The 24,117-nt window shown below is 42.1% G+C and overlaps 1 protein-coding gene across 3 annotated transcripts in view; it reads left to right on the forward strand.

Annotated features, from left to right (window-relative positions):
- specc1 (sperm antigen with calponin homology and coiled-coil domains 1) overlaps positions 1-23,790 on the forward strand; it is an 81,171-nt gene extending 57,381 nt beyond the window's left edge. For all 3 annotated transcript variants that reach the window (XM_069676404.1, XM_069676412.1, XM_069676420.1), the window contains 4 exons: positions 562-664; positions 14,715-14,831; positions 17,605-17,664; positions 22,682-23,790. In XM_069676404.1, the coding sequence (XP_069532505.1) occupies positions 562-664; positions 14,715-14,831; positions 17,605-17,664; positions 22,682-22,771 (370 nt within the window). In that variant the 3' untranslated portion in view covers positions 22,772-23,790. The remainder of the gene's footprint in view (positions 1-561; positions 665-14,714; positions 14,832-17,604; positions 17,665-22,681) is intronic.
- The last annotated feature ends 327 nt before the right edge of the window (positions 23,791-24,117 follow it).

A 24,117-nucleotide genomic window follows, 5' to 3' on the forward strand; every position in this document is an offset into this window, starting at 1 on the left:
TCAGAAAATAGAATTGCCTTTGGGAATGGAAATCCTTAAATTTGGAGAGGTGCCTTTCAGAGAGAAACACTGGGAGAGAAAGTATGTGGGAAAGTAAAGTGAAGGAGCATGAAACAAACAAAAATATCATTTGTATGATTTGATACTAGGCTATTATTCAGCATTATCCTGGTGGCTCTGATCTTTTTTAAGGATTCCTCTAAGTCTTCATTATGAAGTTTTAGGCTTTGGAGGTAATACAACTGAAAAAATCAAAAAGCTGAAGGTCTGTGAAGCACAGTTACACGTTTTATAGGAAGGCCTTTTAAGACGTGGTTTCAGACATGGTTTAATCATGACAAAGTCTTACAGTACTAGACAACAAAACTTGAATTATCATGGTATTAATAAAGCTTTATGAAGTTAAGGGTGCTTTAAAGTTCATGTGAGGATGTAAAGACATCAGTTTAATGGGGTACTCAAAAATTACACGAACCAGAGTCCAATGACTTTAACTGTCCCCTTCTCTCTCTCTCTCTCTCGGTGTGTATGTGATTGCGGTCTGTGTTTCCCTGGTGACAGTGTGGAAAGAAAGGACCCCTTGGCTGCACTGGCGAGGGAGTACGGAGGATCTAAGAGAAACGCTTTACTGAAGTGGTGCCAGAAGAAAACAGAAGGCTATCCGGTAGGGCTCAGAGGCCAGAGACCTCTCTCAAATACAAGGCGGGCTCGGTCCGCTTTCACACCCTGCTTTTCTCTGCATCATTTTATTGCACCTTTGCAGTGTTGGTCTGTCTATTCTCTCAGGTTAGCTAGTTATTCTTTTCAGCTGTCACTGAGGTGCTAGACTGTTGTGGCACATAACCATTCACCCACCTGTCATCTCACTGGGGAAAAGAAGTCACTGTCGCACTGAGGTAATGGAAACAGGAAAGCAAAGCTCTCAGTGTAACAGACACACTGGATATATACATGTGTGTATTTATACAGCCCCCTTGCTTTTATGCATGTCCACGTGTTTATGCATTGTTATTGTGTTGGGCCCCCCATCTGTTTTTCCTGCTTCCATGGAGCCAAGTGCTGACAATCACCAGGCTTAGCTGCTCCCCTTAATACCCAGTTTAAGGATCCCATTAAACCCGGGGGGATTACTGATTTGCCCATGTAATCATCATGTTTATGCGCCTGCATGCCATCTAGCTAATGCTAAAACTCTTACTACCAAGCACACTGGTCCCGTCTTGCACACTCTAGTTTATAGGCAGAAGGAGTCTTTTTAGTTCTCTCGTCATTCTGCTAGATTTGCTGTAGATATAAACATGCATGACTTTGTTTAGTGTCACTGTAATACATGCAGCTTTGACTTGACTAAGTGTGAAACTTGAACTGTTAAATATAGACCCAGCTTCCCCTGCGATAAAAAGCCTGAATAATTGTATAAACTGTAAGATCAGTAGTTCCTATTTCTTAGGCACAGTGCCGCTCAGTGTACATTATGTCACCTTCCCTTTAACTGAGGTTGATTGTTTGATGATCACATAACGTGTGTGCTGGTAAAACACACACAGAAGATCCTCTGTTATGGAAATATCTGAGAAGATAAAACTGCTGCTGACTAACAGACAGTCTGGTGATCGGTCTGATAAGATGCTCGACCTGAATACAGACCGACATCGCTCCAGTTGTTTTGATTCACATGCCTCCTATGGTTTGATGTGGTTCTTTGGTCAGTGACTTTAAAGACACTAGCTTGTTATGGAAGGTCATTGGTTCAGTACCCATGCCCAACAGGAGGATAGAAAGTGTGTCAGGTGCTTACAAGAAACTTCATAAGATTAGTAGATACAAGAAAAAGAAGCTTTAATAAAATGAAGTGTTTAACTTAATAAGCTCGTTCAAAACACAGAATAGTGCAAGTTAAATTTGCAGTAAGCACGAGAAAGTCTGTAAAAACTAATCCTGGTTCAATTACATTGTGGAAGATGTACTCAGATCCTTAATTAATTACAAATAGTAATAATGTAAAAAAAAAAAAAATCCTCAACACACAATGAAAGTCACGCATTCAGATTTTAACTAAGTAAAAGCTCACATGTACAACCTGCTTAATGTGTTAAAAGTAAAATTATAGATGATGCAGATTCCCACCTCTCTTTTGTATATTGATTTCATTAGGAATAATCTTTAGAAGCTGTAGACCAATCAGCAATCATTTGGAAAATTTGAATGTCACACGATTGTACAAATTGACTTCCTCAAATTTACATTTAAAGTTGTAATCTTAAAGACCTCAGTTTCGTTCTCTTTGGCGGCACCTGTGGTGATAAACAGTAACTGCAAGAGCACACTTCAGATATCAAGACAGTGTTGCATGTGTGACGTCCACGTTTGGCTCCGGTTGTAACTCTTGATTTTCCTGGCTGACGGTCGCTTTCCTTTTCAGACTGTTTGCTTCATCTGAGCGTCGAGTTTGTTTCCTTTTCTTTGGATTTTCACTTATGTTTGAAGTTGTATCTGTAGTCATCGATCTTTTCTTTGTTTGTTCAGCCATAGTAGATTACTGTTTACTCGCAACACTTGCAGAGACCGGAAAAGCAGCCGCTTATCTCCGCCTACCCTCTCTGGCAGACCAACCACTGCTGGCTGATGGAAAACGTGTCACTAACTGGGCGCCGCCACAGACACCCAGTCCATAATAATACTATATACTGCAAATGCAAAGGCTTTCATCAGTGGGCCATAGGCTCAGTCACCATTGTGTTACCTCATTCAGAGAGAGATAGAGACCAACAGACATTTATTTACATGAACATCTTTGACATTATTACTTTAACACTCGAAGAGTTTAGTGAATATTGCTTCATCAAAACTTTACTATTTTTTGTTGTTCAATCAATGTGATTGATTCTTTGAGTGTTGCAGTTGGTTACAGTTGAGCTATTTTTTTTACTACTTTAAGACTGACTGAATGTAGTTAAATGTACAAACATGTATTACATCTTATTTTACCATCATATCTTTTGCATATAAACTCTGCACAGGTAGTTTAATATGGAATTCATCCTAATTCTACTTGAGTCAATGCACTTACATACTTTGCACCATTGATTATGTTTGTGTTGACTCTTGTCAAAGAGTAACCCAAATGCAATTGCAAGTAATCTCAGTTCAGTTCAGGACAGTTGGATCCAGCAACATGCAAACCCCAGCGCGAGCCTCGTTCCCATTGAACTATGATCCCCTCTCACAAAGGGCTTAGCAACACAGTGTGATTACTTGCACGTATCAGGAATGCAATAAGAAGATTTGGCTACTATGTGTTTCAGTCTGTGGCGTAATCCGTCCCCTCCTGGAGTAACTGTTCTGGATGTGAGCTGTGGTTCTTCGTGTTTGTATGTTTTCTCCATCTGCCTTATGAGCCTGAGCTGTAATTGGATTCATTTAAAATGGTCCACTGTAAAAATGTTTGTGTGTTTTTGTGTGAGAGCTCCATTCTGTTGTACCTTTGAGGTCAATTGATCATGACGCACATCTATTTGCTAATCTTGTAAATATAGCTAAAGGAATAAAGACAGCAGTTACTAACAGCTGTCCATGAGGTCAAATTTCCAAGGAACATCTTTTCATCGGTTTCCCAGATATTTTCTACCTTTGTCATAAACTTCAGCTTCTCAGCAGAGATATATAAAAGCACAGCTGTTATTCTTCTCTTGAGCAAGTTCCTGTTTCTGGTGAATTCCATTACCTTCCACAGGGATTTCTGTTTCTTAGGATGCATGGATATGTGCTGTCTGTTTGCCTGTGAAATATTGCGTCACATTTGTGCATTGGTTACAGTAGTTCAGTGCTTCCCACAAGAAGACGTGCGATCACAGGCCTCTGTTTGAGTCTCATGGTGAGCTGAAGGACAGGGTTGACGTTAAGAGTGCATGTTGAGCTTCATGTGTCCGGTGAAAGGTTAGACTGTAACAGTGTAAAGCAGGGGCACCCTCTACGGGCCCCTGCCCTCACTGACAGCTATTGATGAGGCCTCCGTCAACATGGAGGACACTAATGAGAGGCCTTATGCCCACAGACTGACTGATCTTTCACACAGTCTGTGCCTCCAGGACAGCATAGACAACAGACTACAACAATCGCCTGAAATGCAACCATTTCCAGCTTGCCTGCTTTGTCTTTGTTTCTCTCTGTCACTCCGTGTCCTTTATGATTGCTGAGAAGGATTAGTTTGATCAATACATCCATATGCTCTTTGCAGTGCCTCTCTTCTCTGCTGTGGACTAATGCCGTATAAGGTCGATAACTCAACACTAATTGGCTCCTTTGTAAAAAAAAAGATGTAATTTATGCTTGGCCTCTTTGACCTACATAATGAATTGTCACTTTGAAGGGGCAGCTTTGACAATCACCTTTCATCAGCTTTCCATCCTCTCAGTTTCCACACAGTGGAGTCAGGAAACAAGCTCTTATATCATCCTCATCTGCCAGCGTGGAGCCAGAAAAGCCGCTGTGTGAGACGGGGACAAAGCCAATGGGCGGGTCCGCCCCGTGCCAGTTGTTATTACAGTCCCATTGTTGGCAGACCGTTTGGTCAAATAGCAGCCTAATTAAAGTGAAACAGAAAACGGGAGCTATTGTAAGCGCGCGGGGAGATTATTTGATGATCAGGTGCAAACAGCTGCCGAGGGTTCAGTAAATCTGTGCGATTACAGCTGAACATAAAGCCTGATGGCACAATAGGCCCGTTTACAAGGGAAGGGATGAGAGAGGTGACTGTAATGATAAGTAGGAGCAGATAAAATCAGACCGCAGTAAAGTGTTTGATGTACTGATATAAAGCTTTATCTCATCTTAATCATTGTTTTGTATCAGGTGATGTGTGGTTCTGTAAATATATTTGCTTTTCTGCTTTTGATACGCACATAGGAGACTAAAAAAAACTCGCCTAAGTTCCTCATGCATCCAGTCGAGCTGCAGGTGGATTTATACGTGTCTATGTTTGATCGTGTGTGTGGATGTGCTGATAAAAACGTGTATGACATATGGATCTTGTATCTCGACATTCTGTGAAAGCAAACACAGCCAGAGAGGGGAAACTTTTGGCATTATTTGCATAAAAAAACATACACACAAGAGTAGGACGGCTGTGCTTTAGCCCTTAAACCCCAGAGGAAGAATCAGTTGTGTAATGGGGTGTGTTTATCTACCATTTGTCTTCATATCCCAGGAACGCAGAGGTCCTAAGAGCGGTTAAATACCTGACCTGTGTCTCAGCAGAGGATGAGATGTGATCCCAGACAGGCTCTGTCACACCACAAATGTCAGATTCTGGGAAACACAGATCGATCAGTGAAGACCTTCAGCAGCCTCTGATTGACTCTGCCCTGTGGGAGAAACTGAAGAGGCCTCTCACCGGAAATTAGAATTCACAAGGGATGTTGTGCACGTCAGCGCTGGACTTGAAACACCAGACCACTTTCACACAACTCTGAAAGTGGATTTCACGGGAGCTCAAAAGAGCAGCAACATGTCTGATTTTGGTGTTGGATTATTTGATGTATACTTTGGATCCTTTTCAAGATCATTATGTATCTAGAAGAAAATGATGCACATAATGTTAATACTGTTCAAATGTAAACATTTGGGCCTAACTGGGAACGATTTTTAAGCCCAAGAGAGCCGTGCGCCTTGACCAGCAAATTGTATTAGTCTGATCAAAGCCGACAGTGCTTAGGATATACTACCTTCTGGCAAGACAATACAATCCTCTTGGACATCTCATCCCTTATACTACAAGAGCCAAGATCCTAGCGCAATACCTCTAGGGAAAAAAGAAGGAGACTGTGATGACAACCTTTTCCCAGAAGACCTCCTCAGATCATGGTGAATGTCAGAGATGGACTTCAGCTGCTACCTGGCATTTTACTCCGACGATGTTGGCCGATGCCTGATGCTGCACTTACAGCGTACCAATCTTTGAGACGCTTCAGGGAGAGCCTTTGGGGCAGTAGCTTTTCTCCTCAACAAGGACTACAAATGACAAGTGGTGTTTATGGCATCTACACTGTGTTCCAAATTATTATGCAAATGACATTTTTCTCAGATTTTCCTAAATAGTCGATGCAAATGACAGTCAGCATAATTTTCAAGTCATCAACCGTTAGTTTAATGAATTCGAATGTTATTGAACAAACCTCCCAATGATAACAGTATTTTTCAAAAATAAAAAACTTAAAATGCACTGTTCCAAATTATTACGCACGACAGAGTTTTATAACATTTTATACGTTGTTATGAACTGAAAATGCTCATCTTTTGAATTTGCAGCATTAGGAGGTCATATTTACTGAAATCAAAAGCTATTTCAATCAAAAACATCTTAACAGGTCATGTTACATTTTAACATAGGACCCCTTATTTGATAGCAGCTTCATAATTCTTGCATCCATTGACCTTGTGAGTTTTTGGAAAGTTTCTGCTTGAATTTATTTGCAGGATGTCAGAATAGCCTCCCAGAGCTGCTGTTTGGATGTGAACTGCCTCCCACCCTCATAGATCTTTTGCTTGAGGATGCTCCAAAGGTTCTCAATAGGGTTGAGGTCAGGGGAGGATGGGGGCCACACCATGAGTTTCTCTCCTTTTATGCCCATAGCAGCCAATGATGCAGAGGTATTCCTTGCAGCATGAGATGGTGCATTGTCATGCACGAAGATGATTTTGTTACGGAAAGCACGGTTCTTCTTTTTGTACCATGGAAGAAAGTGGTCAGTCAGAAACTCCACATACTTTACAGAGGTCATTTTCACACCTTCAGGGACCCTAAAGGGGCCGACCAGCTCTCTCCCCATGATTCCGGCCCAAAACATGACTCCACCACCTCCTTGCTGACGTTGCAGCCTTGTTGGGACATGGTGGCCGTCCACCAACCATCCACTACTCCATCCATCTGGACCATCCAGGGTTGCACGGCACTCATCAGTGAACAAGACTGTTTGAAAATTAGTCTTCATGTATTTCTGGGCCCACTGCAGCCGTTTCTGCTTGTGAGCATTGTTTAGGGGTGGCCGAATAGAAGGTTTACGCATAACTGCAAGCCTCTGGAGGATCCTACACCTTGATGTTCGTGGGACTCCAGAGGCACCAGCAGCTTCAAATATCTGTTTGCTACTTTGTAATGGCATTTTAGCAGCTGCTCTCTTAATCCGATGTTTTTGTCTGGCAGAAACCTTCCTCATTGTGCCTTTATTTGCACGAACCCGTGTGTGCTCTGAATCAGCCACAAATCTCTTAACAGTACGATGATCACGCTTAAGTTTTCGTGAAATATCTAAGGTTTTCATACCTTGTCCAAGGCATTGAACTATTTCACGCTTTTCGGCAGCAGAGAGATCCTTTTTCTTTCCCATATTGCTTGGAAATGGTCGTCTGCTTAATAATGTGGAACGCCCTTTTTAAGTAGTTTTTCCTTAATTGGGCTCACCTGGCAAACTAATTATCACAGGTGTCTGAGATTGATTTCAGTGATCCAAAGAGCCCTGCGACACAATACCATCCATGAGTTTAATTGAAAAACAAAAAATGTAATCTTTATGACACTTAAATACAATTTGCGTAATAATTTGGAACGCGGTGTAGATCCAGAGAAGCACCACAGCACAAGCAATCACTTACACAACTTGAACTTTGGGGAACTTACAGTGAACTCACTATCATCAGCATTGTGACATGCTAGCATAACTCTATCGCTGTCATAAGTCGCAAAGACTTGTGGGTGGGGAAACCGCTGTCCTTCTTTCTAATTCTAGTGTTCCAGGCGAATCACCGCAGATGTGTCTACCTGTGATGAACCAAAAGAACAACATAAGTCTCGGTTCTGTAGACACATTGCATTGAAAATGATTTAATCAGTGCCTGATGCAAGGAAATTCAGGTCTTTTGAGCAGCTTGTTGAAGCCACAGTCCAAATATGGAGCACAATAAGCATGCAGAACTCTCCCTCATTGGAAAAAGCTCGCATAGAGAGCTTTCCAGCTAAGTTTGTCCAGTTTTGTCATGAGGCAGGTCAGTATCCTCCAACAGCCAACTGCTGTTCCTGAGCTCGATCGATTTTAAAATCGGTAGATGAAGTGAAACGAGACGGGGCAAATATGAACACTAATCCTTTCTGTTGTCACTACGCAATCATCGCTGATCCAGATCTTGTAATTTCCAATTCCCTGATGATTGGGTGGCCTGATTCCCAAGTACTGACTAACCCAGTAATGGCCATAACTGACATCAAGACATAGCAGAACATGCTTTTGTAGACGTCATGACCATAGAGCTCTGTGGCCAGGAGGCAAAACAACAGCAGTGGTTCCAGGAACAGAGATAGCAAAGTTAGATCACTGCAAGTTCCTTTTTAAGAAGAAAGTTTGCACCACACAAATGCTTCAACTCATCAAACTTTCACCACTGCCCCGGGCTGACCACTGCTGACCTATTTTGCCAATTGTGGTGGCTTTTTAAAAGTTCAGCAATTTGGTTCATTTCCATGCAACAATATGGCTTTAATAACAATTAAAGGAGCAGTTCGCCCCTTTAAAAATCTGCTGTCAGTCAAAGCTGGTGTTCTCTGTAATCAATAGAAGCAATAATATTTGAAATTGGCGTTATAGCTGTGGAGAAAGTTGCACAAACAGCTCTTGGTTTCACCCATTCTACATTTCTACAACACCCAGCATGCATTGTGCCTCTCCCTAACTGCAGGCGACGGCTCAGAGCGGGACAGAATCTGAAATACGACGAAAATATACCGGTAGATCGTCTAAAACATCTTCAGGTCGTCAGTCAACATTTCAAACCTGACGATTCTGAACGAGACATGACGTGTTAGAAATGTGGAATGTCTGAGAGGGAGCACAGGAGAGCAGGCAGCGTTTCAAAGCACCTCATGGATCAAATGATTACATTTTACGGTATGTGTTTTTTTCAGCTAAACACTGCAGACGTCGGAGTCGGCGTCCAAGATTGAGGAAGTGTAGTTCAGCGAGCTCCCTGTCCTCCGCCAGATGGCGCGTTTTACGTAGTCTGGCGGAGGTTTTCCAGGGCCCATTGGAGAAGCAGATAGCGTCCTCCAAAGGCACAGAGAGAAGTTGCATGTTTTTTCTAGAATAATGGCATTAGCTCTACATAATAGCATGATAGGACTGAGGTTGAAAATCGGCGAACTGGCCCTTTAAGGCCTTGGTCAGGCAGGTAAAGGACACCTAAACCTGCACTTTATGCTCTGGAGCAGTCAGTGTGTTGCTGATAGTTCACAACACTGGAGCAGGTTGCCTTGTTGGAAGAATAATGGTCATCCTGTGTTCCTCTGAGAGACTGAGAGATCCTAAACCACCCGTCAGTTCACATAACTCAAGCCTAATACAGAGTGACTGCTATTATATATGTGTGCCAGTTAATACAGCACCATATTGACTAGTTCTTTCCACATTATCTGTATTGATTGCCAGTTAAAGGATCATATATAGACATTATTTATTAAGCTTGGGGTCATTCACAGTACCAAACCAGCAGCTCCTCTATCACTGTTCCAGTTTTACAAGTGGCCATTTTTGTGATTTTAGGCCACATTTAAGAAGCAGATGTCTTCTTGAACGTCCAGTGTGTTGGAAAAAACTCTGACCTACTGTGTCTTTATCAGGAGCTTTGATGTTTTAATTTAGAACAGCTCTGGACTCTTAAACTTTGTTTCCCCCAATTAACCGTACAAGCCTAACAAAAATAAATGTGCTGTTTGTTCAAGATGGGAACAATGAGGAAAGGCTTCGGACATTAGGCTCAGCTGGGCCTGACAGAGCACAGCGCATCCGGCCTTGTCTGGCACACACACACACACACACACACACACACACACACACACACACACACACACACATACAAAGCCATTGAAGATACAGGAATGGACCCCCATGTGAGTGTGGAATGGAGGTCAGACATGGAGGTGGGGCAGAGGGCAGGGGTCTGAAGAGTAACCATGACTGTAAGGTCTAAAAATGTAGGATTACAAGTAATGTGAATTGGATCATCGTTCATGTCAGTATGAATTCTTTGAAAGGGATAAAAGCAAACATACATTTAAAAGTTCTTACACTACAGTAATTCAGTTTAACACCATGGTAATCTAAATCTCTCTTATATCATCGTAATATTAACACAGACTATCTCCTGTGTTCTTATCAGACAGGTGTACAGTTTTAATCACAGGCAGATCTAATATACAGTTTACCTGTGTGATCCGTGTTGCCCTCCCCACGCCTAATCCTGTCCCGTCTGCAGAATACATCCATTGAAAGGTGTGTAGACACAGGCTGAATCTCTAAAGTGCAGCACTCCCCAGCACTGCCAGCTCCCCGACCTTGCGTCTTTATCTCCTGGTCTTGCCTGTCTGGGCTTTCAGCCTGTCATTGCTCATGACTATGATTCATTTCCATGGCCCATTAGGACTTTCTCCCCCTCTCTCTCCTTTGTCTCTCTCCTTTGTCTCTCCATTTCAACTTTCCTTCTCCCATTTGTGATGATGACTCCTCCTTACTTTCTTGTTTACTCACGTTCTGTCATTTTAGTTTTTGATTCTGGCTCACGTGTCATTGTCGGTTGTTTGTCTTCTTGTTGCCTTACTCATTCAGTTGAGGTGAGGTTGAGAGATCCTGGGACAGGCATATACTGAGACTAGCTCATCAGTCAGACAACCCTCAGGCGTGATGTCTCCTGCTTTCCTCCTTTAGAGCTTCTAGCAAACTGTGTCTGCATTGACCCTATTCCCATGGCGGCCATTTTCCTCTGAAGTCATGCTCAGGTTGCTAAGCTAGGGTGCTGTTATAATTTTTTTAAATTTTATAGATTTAAGGTTTAACCATTGTTATCAATTAACTTCTTCCGGATAGATCAGCAACTAAAAAGACAATGAACTCTGAAACCCGAGAGGGAAATGTGATCATATCTCAAGATAAAATATATATAACACCCATTAGCTTCAACCAGACAACAGCTAAAGTTAGCATGCAGCCACTTGTTAGATAATGTTAACGTTAGCTGGGAAGCTAAAATGACTGTTTGGTAGAGTTACATGATTCATTAGGAAAGGCTTAAACAACAAACAAACAAACAACTAGTTAATTGAATTATTCTAATAAATAATAATACATTTTAGCTAACTTAATATTTATCTAAAAAGTGCTTGGATGCTAGCATTAGCTGTTGTCTAAATGTAGCTAATGGGTTATCAAATATGTTGTTTTACGGCCATATTTACCTCCTGATTTTCACTGCCAATTGTCTGTTTAGTTGCTCAATTATCGTGAAGTAAATGACAACAGTTGCCAGGTACCCTACATTTACAACTTACAACCTGGAACCAAGAACGACACGATAACAACATTTGAGTTTTCCAACCTCAGCATGACGTCAGAGGACAATGGTCGCCATGTGAAGAAAGTGTGTGTGTGCCGAGTTATTATCCCTCACTCTGAGCCTGCTTGCTGCATGTTGCCTTGTGCTTTTTATTTATTGTACATTCTTGATCTGTGTGTGTGAGCTCAGTATTGCTATCTGGGTGTCCAGAGTCTATTGCTGCACTCAGTTTTTAACGACTGTCTGTGTGGCGTTTAAGTGCTCGGCTCATCGGTGGGTTACATTTGAATGTTTTTCAGCAGACAATATGTTTTATAGGCTAATTGTGATTAGTCACAGTTTTGATAAGCCATACAATTATCAAGAAAGAAAGCTTAATATTAAATGTTTCCTGTTTTTCCCCTGGAAGGATTTTTATTTATTTATTTATTATTTATGGGTATTAATAATCTTTGGTTTCAGCCCAAGCTTTGTGTCGTTTTTTGTGAACTATTAAAAGAATAAAAATATGAGATTGAATGTGAATTTTCATTCTCCACCTGTGGTTTCATTTATAGCAGTTTGCAGTTACCGCACATCTTTTTCTGCCTGCTTGTTGTCACATACATTTCAAATAATCTTAAGTGTGCATCATTGAAAGGCTTAGAATCAGCAACTCTCGTCTTCATAGGAAGCTGAATGTGTCTGTGTAGTATTTGATGCTATCATAGATCGTATCTTCTTCCCACTCAGAAGCTCACCAAAGCAAATACACTCAGATCAACTTCATGTTTTCTCTCTTTCTGTCTCTGTTCAGTCCTCTCTCTGAACAGCCCCTGCTCCTCTCTCATGCTCTTTTTCTCTCTGAGCACTAAAAAGCGACGGCGCTGCCTTTTGTGCCGAGCAGGACGCTTCCTGTCGCTTGATGCTGTGTTTGCTTTTCTGAGCCGGCTCCCAGAGAGCTGTTGTTGTCCGCTGCTGTTTTAGCATTCATGCCTCGCCCTCTCTTTTTGAACAAATCCCCCACCCCCAACCCCGTTTCTCTCCAACTCCCACCCTGAACTGGAACATACCTACCTGGCCTGGATAAGGACATGTGTCCTCCTCAGATCACCAAGACTCAAACTGCCCTCTGCAACCCCTCTTATCAGCCTATTTGTTTTTGTCTATCTTAGTTTTTAGAGACTCAGAGGTCTGATGACCCCTTATCACTCCCTCTAGGTGTGTGTGTTTGCATATACATCACACACGCACGCACACACACACATACACACACACACACACACAGGATTTATATTGCTGCTGCTGAGCCAGCTAAGAGGGAGAAGGGGGAGTTATGAGAGGAATGTGAGCTGACATGACGGCACAGGTCTGCCCTCCAGACATAATAGACAGGCAGTGACTGATGTAGAGAAGACTCATTCATCCAACGACACTTTCAGCCCCTTTTCTGTGTGTGTTACCTGCAGAGTAGAGATTTAAACATTGCCGCTAATTGAAAGTACATGCTGAGCACTATCAAAGTGGTTATTGTCGAGTGCGAAACAATTCTTTTACTGATTGTTTCCCTTATGATGATTAATTAAAATGAGTCCTGACTGTATTTCATGTTAAATAACAGTGGCATGAACAAAGCCCGAGTCCAGGACTATGCATCCTGTTTGGCTTCACTCAGATGAAGCAGCTGCTCCTTCAGATCCCATTGTGACCACAAATGCTTGTTGATTTTCCCTCATGACTCATTTTGGACCATTATCATTGGGCTTCACTTCCCTCACTATTTAATGTGCTTACTTACTTAATCTTCTTTCCCGTGAAACAGAAAGCTGCGACTACCTGCGTCCTATTTAAATTTAATAAATCAGATGCAAGGTACAGAACATAGTAACTTAATGTGATGTTCACAGTATGTTCATATTAAAGCATTACATCACATATCAATAACCACAATTTAACAAGACCAAGAGTCATGCTAACAATCAGCATGCTAACATGCTCACAGTAACAATACGACCATGCTGATGCTTTGCAGGTCTGATGTTCACCATGAACACAATCATGTCTAACACTTCTTACATACGGGGTTGAGGTTACATCACTGTAGGTGGGTTACATCTACTTTAAAACTGAGGTAAACAGCATTTATTATTAGTGAAAGCCATCAAAGATAATAGATAATAGATTTGTCTACTGTTCTCTGGAGCTCAGGGTTTATTTATGACTGCAGTGACTACAAGCTTTGATTTGTAATTCTTGTCCTCAGGAGCCAGAGTTGTGCTGTTTTTCTGTCCTATCAGGCCGTTAATTACGTTCACCTGGCGTCATGTCTGTGGTTCACTCACTGGTTCTATAGATGATATACATTTATAGAATGAAATACAGCAGAGCTCTGTTCCTCAGGCAACGCTAAACAAACACACGGCTGCATGTATAATCTTTAGCATCTCACCAGCGCTAATGCCTTGTGAACAGACGCACAGATGTACCCAAAGATACTTCATGTCTATTACGTCTCTCTGCCTTTGGCTGTACAGTAACAACACAGCAGGGCTTCCAGTCTCATCTTCCCAGAAGGGGCTGCACGATCATCCGCAGCAAATGCTCAATGTAGAAAGAATTTGAAGCCAAGACCGTAAGCATGCAAACATCAGCATGTTAGTCTTGTCATTGTGTGCCTGCTGTTGCTAGCATGCTAACATGTATACACTTCAAATGCTACATCTGACATGTGAAAGTTGCATATTACTGGATTGGCTCCAGCCCCCCCGCGACCCTGAACAGGATAAGCGGTACAGATGGGTAGAAGATCATTTTCACACCATGATATATTTTCATACTAACAGAAATAACAAGAATCCTCTGGGATATAACAAGATAAAGACTCCAGAAATAACTTATCTAACGAACGGGGACCCTTCAACACCGAACAATGGACCAGAGGAAGTTGTTCTTCCGAATTCTCTCCTGTTATCAGACATTGAATATGCCGTGCATGATGTGGTGAATCGCACACACACACACACACACACACACACACACACACACACAAACAAACACAACAGACTGGACGTGCTGTGATGCGCGTTCTTCACCCGGAGGAGAGATCAGAGATCCTCAGAGGCTTAAATGGGATCTAAGAAGAAGTTCCTCTTACATCCTCTAAAGGAAACACGACCAGGCATTAATGGACTCTGAAAGTCCCAGAACAGCTTATAATAGCAGAACTTTTTAATTATCACGTGGTTTCCTGTCCCACTACACTTATGGGCACTTTTAGCTCGTTATTGTTGTGTATTACTGACTTTGGCCTGTCAGTGACTTCTGTGTGTTTACTCTGCCTTGTGCCTCGTCATTTTCCCCAGAATATTGATGTGACCAACTTCAGCAGCAGTTGGAGTGACGGCCTGGCTTTCTGTGCCCTCTTGCACACGTATCTGCCCGCCCACATCCCTTACCAGGAACTCATCAGTCAAGATAAGGTAGAAGACCACAGGAAAAACACACACACACACCCACACGTGACTGCACACACGAAAGTTTTCAGCTCACGTCAGCACCCAATCTGAGTCTTATTAGGTCAGTGCCTTAATAGTAGTTCAGTTTTGTTTGATCCTCAAATTTACTGACATTATTCCCTGGATATGATGTCAAGGCTCTACTTAAAGGGGGCGTATTATGCTCAATTTCGATTGTCTCTTTTCCTGTTGCCAGCGAAGTATCCTCCTGTCGGTCTCTTTTCTGCTGCATCACCATCTGACGTCACAAACGCGCCGGAGACAGGGTTAGTAACCAGTGAAGATGTTACGGTGGTTTGGTCTTTAGTCTGTTTACCAAACTCGGCGCAGATAAATTTGGAACGATGTTCGAGCGCTGCTCGGACAGAGACGGGTGGAATTTGTAGCTGAGATGACGAGGAGCCGCAGAAGTTAGCGACTGAGCATAGCATCACACTGGAAAAGAGATAAGGAGATTAGCGTGTCGACACAGGTTTTGTGTTCCCATCAATGCCAGAGGCGAGGCGATAGTTACCCGGGTCTACTGCAGAGTCATGTGACCCGGGTCTGAATGCCGAAAGTAGCCTTTCCCATTAAGCAAAATGGGTGTTAGCAGGTTTTTTGACCAGTGGGAAAGAGGCTATATATATAATGTTACAATGTTGGATGTTCAGACTAAACGTGGGTGAAGTTTCAGTCTGTAGGTGAAAGTCTGTCGGAGTAATCCTCAGGCTGCTCAGCTCAGTCTGCAGGCTGCTGTGAACGCCAGCTTTCACACAGTTTTTACTACACGTTGCGCTTTGTGACGTCACAAAGTGCAGCCTCAGCAGGCTTCAGAGAGCTGGCCAATCAGAAGAAAGCAGGCTTGTAGGGACGGGTTTTTTTTAAAGGGACAGAGCAGACTGAGTGGTTTCAGGCAGAGGCTGTATGAGTGCCTGCACAGGGGCAGCAGAGTGAGAAACATGAGGAGGTTTTTTTTAACTTTAAATCATGCTAAGCTAAGCTAAACTCCACAGGTATCACAGAGTGAAAATTAAGATGGAAATTAGCATAATACTATGCTACCACATAATAACTGCTGAGCCGGTTCATAAAGTCTTTGGAAGAAGGAAAACATGCCTGACAGCTGCTATGCGTGTCATCCATTAGTCATGTTGTCTTCTGATGGATGTGAGCTTTCTGTCTCCATGCTGTGTAGCAAAACGAGTCTCCTGAATTTGCACAAAAAAGCTTTTAAACTTCCATTTATAATTGACAATGCAGCCTTCTGCCAATTTGCATGAAACTAATTTTATTAAATGATGATGATTCTGATTCTCCATTTGGCGAAATATGACTTTACTCTGCAGGGGAACAACTCAAAACCAGACAGGATTAAGATCTCAGACGACCTCTGTATTTATTACAGATTACCAGAGGCCCTCAGGTGTTCTTGTCCTGTTTGAACAGGGCTACAGAAAGCAAAGCTCTTATGTGGAGCTGTAGTGAATGTCCCCCTGATGTGTGAGCAGAGCAAACAAACAAGCCTCTTGTTGTCCTCTCCTCGTCTCAAACATGAAGAAGGTAGTTAGTGCACAGTGTGAACCTGTGAAGTGTGAAAATGGTCTGCTCAGACGGTGAAGGTCTGAAAGGTGCATGTTTGCCAAGAGGAAAATAAAACCTCTGTAATGCTTTGAAGCCATTTTCCAGGAGTCATGTTTTCCACCATTAGCCTGCACATTACAACCTTCCTGTGTGTAGTTGTGTACATGTTATAGGTCTGCCATATTGTTGACACAGCATTTAATGACAGCCTAAAGATGAATTATGGCTGTAAGTGATCCTGAGCAAAGGGCAGCAGGGACTGTGTAGCTCTGTGTTGACAGTAATGTAATGTAGACATGCAGGCCGTATATACAGTAACAATATGGTTCCTCTCTGGTACTGCGGGTCCTTCAGTCTTACATCATTGAAACAGTAGACAAACGCCTCCGAGCAGGCCTCACACACCCTACGTGACAAATAAGACATGTGTTTGCAGTCGTGTCCGTGTAAATGTGTAACCCTGAGCAGATGACAGAGACATTGCACAGCCCATCACTCTGAATAATTCAATAGACGCTTCGCGTGTTGGCTTTAATAACTCTTGCTGAGTGACTTTGCCCGAGGCCCAAACACCCAACCTCTTCCCAGTATAATCTGCCCTTCCAATAATCCCATTACTGCCCTCCTTCGCCCTTTGTCGCAGAGGTTTTTTAGGAAAACAACCTTATTGTAGGTGAAGGAGGGAGATTCGTCTTTCAAGACGCCGCCTACAGCTGCAGAATTAATTCATCACCTCAGCTGTGGTTTGAGTAATTTTGAGAGTCACAATTAGCATGAAGGCTGTAAAAATTGAACTTAAGGTTCAGAGTGACTCAGAGAGACTCCAGAAATGATGTGGCTGAGTTCAGGTTTCTATCAACAAGGCTCACTTACGAGAACAGTTGGTATTTCACTCTTATGTTTTGATTTATCACTTCCTGTCCGTGGAGAAGTGACTGTAAGAAACTCTATATAAGGAGAATTAGGTTAAATCTGCAGGGATTTTGATTAGGCTCCCAGACAGAGATTAAATCCGGTATAGCTTTACACTTCACAAATAAACTTCAGAGATCATCTAATACACCCAAAAGAGTCATGCAAACATACTAAGGCTTACACATGTCCTCCACTGTCTGCAGGGTGTTTGTAGGGAGGTCCATTGTGTCTCAACACTCAACCGTTTGTTTTCCTGCAGGTCCGGAATCTGACCCTGGCGTTCCAGGCGGCTGAGAGCATCGGTATCAAACCCTCCCTGGTGAGCTGCCACAGACCTTACACACACACACATGCACACACACTAAGATAACACAGAGGGACCCTCTGATTAGTCGGATCATAAACAGCACACTTCGATTTATCATATGAAATATATAAACCCTTACATCCTATAAGCTCCCAAATACTTTTGTTGGGTTGGATTTATAGGTTGGCCTCCAGCGCTGCAAATCAACTTAATCAATAATTCAGATATAATTGGACTTTGATTAGCACAGTTAGTTTGTTAAAGGATTAGCAGCTCGCTGCAAAAATGAGTAACAACCGGCTGCTCTACTGAAATATTTAGACTCCGTGAGCGTTTTCTCAGATGTTTTCCATGTTTTCCCTCCATGAGGTAAACATAGTACTTCCATATTTATGTCCTGTGAGGCGGTGCAATGTGCAGCTCGTATTGCTAATAAAAACACTGAGGTACATTTTTAAAGGGAGTGTTATACAGTTTGGTGGCGAGGCGCAGGTGCAGCGACTTCCTGACACACTAGTTTATTTATTTAGCATGAATGATTCAGAATCATATCAATGGATTTGGTGATGTTTTAAAACACGTGTGTTGCATATACATCATGTTTTTTATACAAAATCATTCATGAAAAACAGAATTAGTAAAATATCAGATTTCTATAATCGCTGGGACGCTGTCACAGCCCGGCTCAACGCTGAGTAACAGCTATAAATCCCTGTGATATCGTGACACGTTAAAGAAATACAACTTGTCATGTTAGCTTTAAACACAAACAGTAAACTTATTAATAATAAAAATAAATGCAGCTCTTCTACAGTCCATTTTGGATGATGTGGAACGCTGTGATTGGCTTATAGACATCTGGTTAAATACGTTTGTGCATTTTGGTGAAGTCAGATGACAGAAAACATTTACATCCTGGAGAAGCTGTCCATTGGACTGGTCTGGGGATCTGAACGAGAAACATTTTTTGGGTGGATTTTTCATTAAAGCTCCAGGAAGCGTGCTTTAAAATAAATGAGGTATTTCTCCATGGCTTTAATAGTTAATGAGTAAATAAGAAAAAAGGGCCGCTGGTTTGGCTGAGTTGGTAGAGCAGCTTGTTGACGAGGCTGGCAGCAGAGGGGAGGAAACTGTTCCTGTGTCGGGAGGTTTTGGTCCTGATGGAGCGCAGCCTCTTGCCGGAGGGAAGGGTGAGAGAGGTCGACCACAATCTTACCTGCACACCTCAGGGTCCTGGAGGTGTGCAGGCAAATGCCCCTCCAAAAAGAAATCTCTAAAAAAAAAAAGGTTATTAGTTATTGTTCTTCCAAAGCTTAAATGGTTCTCAGAAACTCTTATTAAATTACTCAGGGCTGTGTTATTCAGCTGAGCCCCGCCCACTTCAAACCATCCCGAAAAGCACAGACTAAAATATAAATTCAGAAATAGTTCATTTCAGACGTTTTCTTCTTCTTCTTGTGTCCTTGTAGGGTCAGTATGTGCATGTGAGAAGTTGAGTAAGAACATTTTTCAGGGTGTGTAAAGTCAGTTTTTGAGTCGGGTGCAAAGTTCGCGTGACATTTGGAAATCTCAAAATCATTTGGTTTGTTTGGAAATGACTCGTGTGTCTTGTGTAAAGCAGTGCCTAAGGATGACAGAGCAGCAGCTGTTGTTCATAAAGACACATCCCCTCCACACACAGCCTTTTTTATGTTCACTCAAACACACACACGTCACTGCCAGGAGCGGTGCTGCCACTGAACAGTTACAGTCGGACCAGATCAGGTGAATTCTGCACACATACATTAAACTATTACTCCATACTTTAATGTGAGCTGCAAATACTGATGGCAATTTAAACATGTTTGACATGATTGCAGGGTTTCAGAGGGTTAAACTAATATGACATCCCTTCCTCCCTGTTCTACATCTGAGCATGACGCCTCGCCTTGTTATTCTCTGTGCACCTCTGATGACAGCTTCATGTTTAGGGGAATGTGATAAAACAGAAGAGCGTGCCTGAATATTTGTTCTCTCTAAATGTCCAACAAAAATAACTGCTCTGACATGACAGAATAAAATATACAAATCAGTCCAGCAGCTCATTGTAGAGGAGCCAGCTGGAACGGGAGCAGCAAAGTGAATTAGGCTTAAATGTTTCACTGAGACCAGAGTTCACATTTATTTGACTTATTAATTCTCCATTTACGTTCTTGTGGCTACAAAATTAAATACTGCAAACATGTTCCCATGTCAGTGATGCTATAAACAAATAACAAACAGTGTAAGGGCGAGTCTCTGCTGACAGACTTCCAAACAAACCTATCCTAACAAAACCCTCGGCCTCATCATCCTCCCGATAGGAGTCTGAGAGCATGTGGAGGTGACTGTCCTGGAGCATGCATGTGAATCGGAGCTAACGGAAGCGGCTGTGACGCTGGCTGCGGAGTCATGTGAAATCTTGGTTCACTGTCTGACTCATCGCCTACAGCCAGAGTTTGTGTCTGAGCAGCTGGCTGCAGCTTCTCTGATAAGAGTCTTATAATGCTGTAGAGTTCAGGTTTTCTCAGAAGCTTAGCTAATAGTTCTTTAAACACTAAGAGCAACTTATCAGTGATGTGAGCAGTGCAACATTTATTTGTTCTCCCAAAGCCCCATCAGCTTTTAGATAAAAGCAGTCACATGTCTGAGAAAACTAAAGACTTGTTTCTTTCACAACAACATTAATTCTTGTTGTTGTTGTTTGATTTCTCATTAAGATTTGTCATTGAGTTACCTTCAGTTACCCAAGAAAGTTTCTAAAGTCAATGAACACGTTTTTCACTATCACAGTTCACAGGTATTACTTTATGTGTAATTGTAGTGTTAAAGTTTCATGTATCAGACGCTTTTGTCCAAAGCGACGTACATCTGAGAGTTAATACAACACGAGCAACGATCGAGACAGAAGGGGGCGGAGTCACTGAGAGCCAACACACAACTTCAGGTGTGATCGGACACTGGTGCTGACAGGAAGTGAGCAGGGTGTTTTTTATTTATTTATTCTTAATAATAATCATCATCAGCAACATCAACAAGATCAGTATAGTCATCATCATCATGAAAATCCTAGTCAGCATAAACAACATCCTCAGTGTCATTATCATCAACATCATTAAGGTCAGAGGTCATAAAGAGCTGGGTCTTCTTAAAGGTGAAAGGGACTCTGCGGACCGAATGGAGTTTGGCAGCTCGTTCCACCACCGGGGGGGCGACAGAGGAGAAGAGTCTAGTTAGAGACTTAGGGCCCTGCTGTGATGGGAGCACCAGGCGCCTTTCATTGGCGGAGTGAAGTGGGGTACAACACAGAATAAAAAGGAAGGACATAGCATGGAAATAAGGAACTATTTAGACTCTAATTGTTTATCAAAACGCTCCTGTCTGCCCTATTTTGTTCTTCTATTACAGACAGGAATTGTTTTGCATGTCACAGATAGTTGTCTAAAGTCTGTTTTACTCTTAATGTGTTAAAATATGTATTTCATTGACTCCGTATTCCTGTGATAATGAGGTGATAAGTTGTTTTTGTCAGATCTTGACTTATCTTGAGATAACAACACAGCAGCACCGTAACATCCAATGATCATAACTCGTATTACTCGCACGGCATGTTGTGGTCTGTAATCTCACAGGGAGCAGCCTATTGTTTTGTTTTCTACATCACTAGAAAACGATCCTGTTATCACGAGAAAACGAGCTTTATTATCTCGTGATAACAAGATTAATAAGTTGCGATTTAGAGAAAAGAGCTGTGATTACTCGTTAGCACAGGAAAACAAAGTAAATAAAATGTATAGAGTCTGCTTAGGGCTTCTGTAGTTGGTTATAATTCATTTATTATCTATTTCTTTTGATTGTACTAACACAGTTCTTTTTTTTAAGATAATTTTTTACTTATAGGACAGCTGAAGAGAGACAGGAAATGTGGGGAGGAGAGAGTGGGGGATGACGTGCATCGAATGATGGTCAGGCCGGGAGTCGAACCTGCGATCAGTGCGTGGAGAACTGTAGCCTCTGTACATGGGGCGCCTGCTCCACCAGCTGAGCTGACCCAGCGGCCCACGCTAACAAATTTCTGAAACCTTTGAAAGATCTAAATTATGTTTGGATGTTGTGACAGCGTGTTTAAATATTTTGCATGTGAGGATTTCCAAAATGAGCGAGTAGCCAAATATGTCTGAGGTCAAAGCAAATTAATGTTACACAGAGGCTAACACAACATGTCACTGGAGTTATGAAATACTTATACAGTATATTTTGTTGTTTTTTAACATTATTTTATTCAATTATTTATTTATTGAACATTAATTCATTATTATTTATTCACCAGGGACAATGCACAATACATTTACTGTCACACATAGAGCTCACACTCATTTTCAACCCTGGGCACAGGCCAATGAGGATGTTCACTTTACACAGATAAGACATCATTGGTGCAAAATCAAACAATAGGACACTACAAAAATAACAGCAAACAACACTAAGAACCGTCCCAAAACAACCTCCAGACAAAACATGCTCACTTCCCATTAGGCAGCATACAATCCCCAAAGCATTAAAACCTAACGTGGACACATTCCATAAACAAAGTTAACTATAGATTTGAACATTTGATATGTGAGGGTCAGGGCTGTGCTGCCAAAGCCTTGTTCGTTCTATGTTCCAGTGTTTCAAACTGACTGGGCTGATTGGGGTGCTGTTATTTTGAAAATCTCTAACATTTGCATATTCATGGTGTTCGGCATATGCTTCGTGACTCTATAATAATACTGCTCACCGTGTGCACTTTTATGACCACACATGGCTCTGTCTTTGATCACATGAAATATTTCCCCCTCTCACTGTTTGTATCTTGTTGACAGAAGTGGGATGGATGCTGCTTTCTAGCTCTACACTGTTTACTGGTTAGCCTGATGGGGGTGCTGTTTATAAAGCACAAGATTATTCCAAACTCTCACATACCAAAACTCCAACGCTAATCTTGTAAACTTCCTTCTGCTCCAAACAGGACATGGAGGAGCTGATGAAGACGGACAGGCCGGACTGGCAGAGCGTCATGCAGTACGTCTCTCAGATCTACAAGTACTTTGAGACCTGACTGGAGGGGAGAGAGGGGCGATGGACATGAGGCACTGCAGCACCGAGTCTGTCAGCACTACATTCACCTTCCAGACAGGCCGATCGCTGCCACCTCACACCCTCCTCCTGCTTAACGTTTGACACCAGAGACATGACCGAGGAATTCTCTCCTTCTGAGAGTATTAAAAAAAGTAATGAAGCAGCTGTTCTCTCATTTCTGAACACGACCCTACAGTCAGCGCTGCAGTGAGGACACACGTCGAACACTTGCCAAATCTGCCAACACACAACTTTCTCAAGACTATCTATGCATGGTTAAAGTGTAACCCTCTGTCTGACATGCAGTCGTGAATGAACCAGCGTGAAGCTAACTTTTGTCTCAAGAATCGATCGCTCCTCGTACTGAGAGCTCATCACTCCACGTTGCAGAGCAGAAACTATTTTGAACTGACAGGTTTGAGTGGAACTGAAGCTTTTATAGATTTCCCGCCTTTAACTGTGTGTGTCCTTACAAACAGAAAAGAAACCCTTGCTGCCGTCTGTGATGCAACACTAACATGATTTAACACTAGAAGAATTGCTGACTAGTTTTGTAGGAGTATTTTTTAATGAAAACAGATTGGTCTCTATGTCTGCATTGTTTACAGGCTGAATCAAACCATCGTACGGTGCCCTCCTGTGTCATCTCTCCATGTTTTCCATCAGGACTCTCTCTGTTACTATGGTACTGCTGCTGCTTTGCAAAATATAAGTCAATATATTTGGCATGCCACGTTATATGACGCAGGAGAGGATAACTTTTACATGTACCAGCTGAGGCACAACACTTTCTCTGTGGTATGATGAAGACGAGCCTCCGTTTGCAGATGCACTTATGTTTTGAAAGATAAAAGTTGTTATTTATTTATTTAGAAGAGACGCATCCTGAAAAGTGAGAATGTAGGAAGACGTGATTGCAGTTTTATAGTTTGTCTGATTTGCGGCCTGATGGAAGGATATTGCTTAATAAAGGATTGACGAGTTCAATCATTCACTTCATTTTATTATTTGTCTGGTTATATTAATATCCTCTATTATGTGAATGCTTCAGCTTCTCAGAGTGTATTCCTGTGCTGCTGTAGTGGGGGTTAAATTGCTTTTCCACTGTGGCCATTAAAGGTCTATGCCAGGGCTGTAAAACATGTTGGTATGTGGGAACACTGAGAGGAAACGCATCACAGTAGCAGGTAACCCTGAGCTTACACTTTTAATACAGTAAAATAGGTCTGAAGAAGCTATATGATGGTAAATGATCACTTTATAGCACTGTTTGGTAAATGAAATATGTATAATAACACTAAATCAATAATAGGACGACATGTTTCC

The sequence above is a fragment of the Semicossyphus pulcher genome, unplaced genomic scaffold (assembly GCF_022749685.1).
Source record: "Semicossyphus pulcher isolate SPU_LCO1_2020_fin unplaced genomic scaffold, fSemPul1.0.p SCAF_10, whole genome shotgun sequence".
In the NCBI taxonomy this organism is placed as follows: Eukaryota; Metazoa; Chordata; class Actinopteri; order Labriformes; family Labridae; genus Semicossyphus; species Semicossyphus pulcher.